General features: G+C 43.4%; 1 protein-coding gene across 1 annotated transcript in view; it reads left to right on the top strand.

The window, feature by feature from the left end:
* LOC310799657 (tripartite motif-containing protein 16-like) overlaps positions 1-2,867 on the top strand; it is a 2,897-nt gene extending 30 nt beyond the window's left edge. Inside the window, exon 1 of the mRNA XM_083662250.1 lies at positions 1-2,867. This exon is cut by the window's left edge and continues 30 nt beyond it. Coding sequence (XP_083518376.1) covers positions 1-1,641 — 1,641 coding nt within the window. The 3' untranslated portion in view covers positions 1,642-2,867.
* The last annotated feature ends 308 nt before the right edge of the window (positions 2,868-3,175 follow it).

Raw genomic sequence — 3,175 nt, forward strand, 5'->3', positions numbered from 1 at the left:
GACGCGACAAAATTCTGCTGTTCGATCTGTCTGGATCTACTGAAGGATCCGGTGGCTATTCCCTGTGGGCACAGCTACTGCATGAGCTGTATTCAAAGCTTCTGGGATGAAGAGGATCAGAAGAAAATCCACAGCTGCCCCCAGTGCAGACAGACCTTCACACCAAGGCCTGTCCTGGTGAAAAACACCATGTTAGCAGAGTTGGTGGAGAACCTGAGGAAGACCGGACTCCAAGATGCTCCTCCTGATCACTGCTATGCTGGACCTGGAGATGTGGCCTGTGATTTCTGCACTGGGAGGAAGCTGAAAGCTCTCAAGTCCTGTCTGGTGTGTCTGGCCTCTTACTGTGAGCAGCACCTCCAGCCTCACTATGATGTTGCTCCATTGAAGAAACACAAGCTGGTGGAAGCCACAGTGAAGCTTCAGGAGAACATCTGCTCTCGTCATGACGAGGTGATGAAGGTGTTCTGTCGTACTGATCAGCAGTGTATCTGTTATCTCTGCTCCATTGAGGAACATAAGGGACACGACAAAGTCTCAGCTGCAGCAGAATGGACTGAGAGGCAGAAAGAGCTCGGGGGGAGTCGGCAGAAAATCCAGCAGAGAATCCAGGTCAGAGAGAAAGACGTGAATGTGCTTCAACAGGATGTGAAGGCTATCAATCTCTCTGCTGATAAAGCAGTGGAGCACAGTGAGAAGATCTTCACTGAGCTGGTCCGTCTCATTGAGAAGAGAAGCTCTGAGGTGAAGCAGCAGATCAGATCCCAGCAGAAAGAGGAAGTGGGTCGGGCCGAAGAACTTCAGGAGAAGCTGAAGCAGGACATCTCTGAGCTGAGGAGGACAGACACTGAGCTGGAGCAGCTCTCACACACAGAGGATCACATCCACTTCCTACACAGTTACCCCTCGCTGTCACGTCTCAGTCAATCAACAGACTCACCCAGCACCAATATCCGTCCTCTGTGCTACTTTGAGGATGTGACTGCAGCTGTGTCAGAGGCCAGAGAGAAACTACAGGATGTTCTTACAGAGGAATGGACTAAGATCTCAGTGACTGAAGTGGATGTTTTACTGCCACGACCTGAACCCAAGACCAGAGCTGTCGGCTTCTTACAATATTCACGTCAGATCACACTGGATCCAAACACAGCAAACACATATGTGTTATTATCTGAGGGGAACAGAAAAGCAACACGTGTGATTAAAGAGCAGTTATATTCTAGTCACCCAGACAGATTCGCTAGCCGGTGGCAGGTCCTGAGTAGAGAGGGTCTGACTGGACGTTGTTACTGGGAGGTGGAGTGGAGTGGGTCGGAAGTTTCAACAGCAGTCGCATATAAAGATATGAGCAGAACAGGTGATGAAAGTGAATTTGGAAACGATGACAAGTCTTGGGCATTAGAGTATTCCAACAAGGGTTATCAATTCATACATAACAAGGTCAAAACTGCCATCTCAGGCCCTCAGGCCTCCAGAGTAGGAGTGTACCTGGATCACAGAGCAGGTGTTCTGTCCTTCTACAGCGTCTCTGAAAGCATGACTCTCCTTCACAGAGTCCAGACCACCTTCACTCAGCCTCTCCATCCTGGATTCAGGTTAAATAATTGGTTCATGACTGTTGAGTTGTGTGAGCTCAAGTAAACAGGAAGTTGTTAAAGCAGCAACATGTGACCTTTGTTGTCCCCATCTTTGCTGCTCAGTGCCTCATTGCTGTGGTGTTTCTGCACTGCACTTCCCAGACATCACCTGTCAATCAAACAGTGTGGGCGGGACTATGAGAAATTTCTCCTTGAATTTTCTGTTCATGAAGTTTGAATTCTTTGACTTTCCTTTTCTTTGTGTTATATGAGTCAGTGACAGAGAGTATCTAAACTCACAATTTCTTTTTTATTTAGATCGTCTGCCTACAGAGACTCTAAGGTATTTGTAACATCTGGATAGCTTATTAGTTGACATTCAACAAACAGATTCTGTTTGTGTCCAATTAAACAGTTGAATGACAATAAGCTCTATATGAAAACATAAACTGATGTGTGGTCTATATAGTTATTATATTTACTGTATATATTTTTAGCTGTAATATTTTCTGCTGTTTCTGATCCACTGCCTGGGCCTTAATAGAGCAGCAGTAGAAGTCTCCTCTTTATTATAACTGAACTAGTGCAGTGCCCGTTCAAAACATGTGTTTGGAACCTGCTCCATTCCATAAAGCAGGTTGAGTCTAACCCTGAGCTCTGACTTGATTAACCCCAACATAGGAAACTCAAGAGTTTTCAGTTCCAGAACAGCTGATCTGAATTAGTTTAATGAACACTGAGTACTGTATGTTCATTGTTCACTCTGATTTAAGCACGTGCATGGTGAATGAAAAAAGACTTCACATTGTTCAACGTGACTTTTTTCTGTCTCACTGGCCCACTTGGCCAGTAGATCAGAGTTTTACTGGCCCCTTGTATATTTTCACTGGCTCGGCAGCAGAAAAAAATTAAGATGATTATTTGCTTCCAAAATGTTAGTGATTTATTATAATATGTACAACAGGTATCAGCGTGGGATTTTGTAAGGTTATGTGTGTTGGTTATTGAAGTTGTGTACTTTAATTTGCATGAGGGGAGGGGGGAGAAAAAAGAAAAGAAAAAGTGTACAGTTATGTTGTGAATTGATTTTGTATTACCAGTATTGATATATAACTGTCAAAACATCAATAAAAAAAAAAAAAAATAATATGTACAACAGTGAAATTCCCTTTAGATTGTGTTGTTTTCCTTTAGTTATGGATATGTAACGTTATGCAAAATATAAAAGTTGGCACATATTGGATCAATAAATGAATGTGGTATACAGCAGGTTTCTCCATATTTTGTGTAATATGAGGGAGAAGACAGAATTTGTGGATGGATGATGAGAGTCTGGATGGATCATAATAAACTCAATAGCCTGCAAATGCTAACAGACTAATTATTGCTGTTTCTCACTCACTCACTCTTTCACTCACTCACTCACTCACATGACTCTCTCTCTCACACACACACACACACACACACACACACACACACACACACACACACACACACACACAACACACACACTGATATGGTGCTCCTAAGCTGCAGGGTAATGGCTGGATCAACACCAGGCAATAAATACAACCACATAGCCATTGTAATTTAACAAG

Source organism: Poromitra crassiceps (genome assembly GCF_964638095.1).
Source record: "Poromitra crassiceps genome assembly, chromosome: 28".
Lineage (NCBI taxonomy): Eukaryota > Metazoa > Chordata > Actinopteri > Beryciformes > Melamphaidae > Poromitra > Poromitra crassiceps.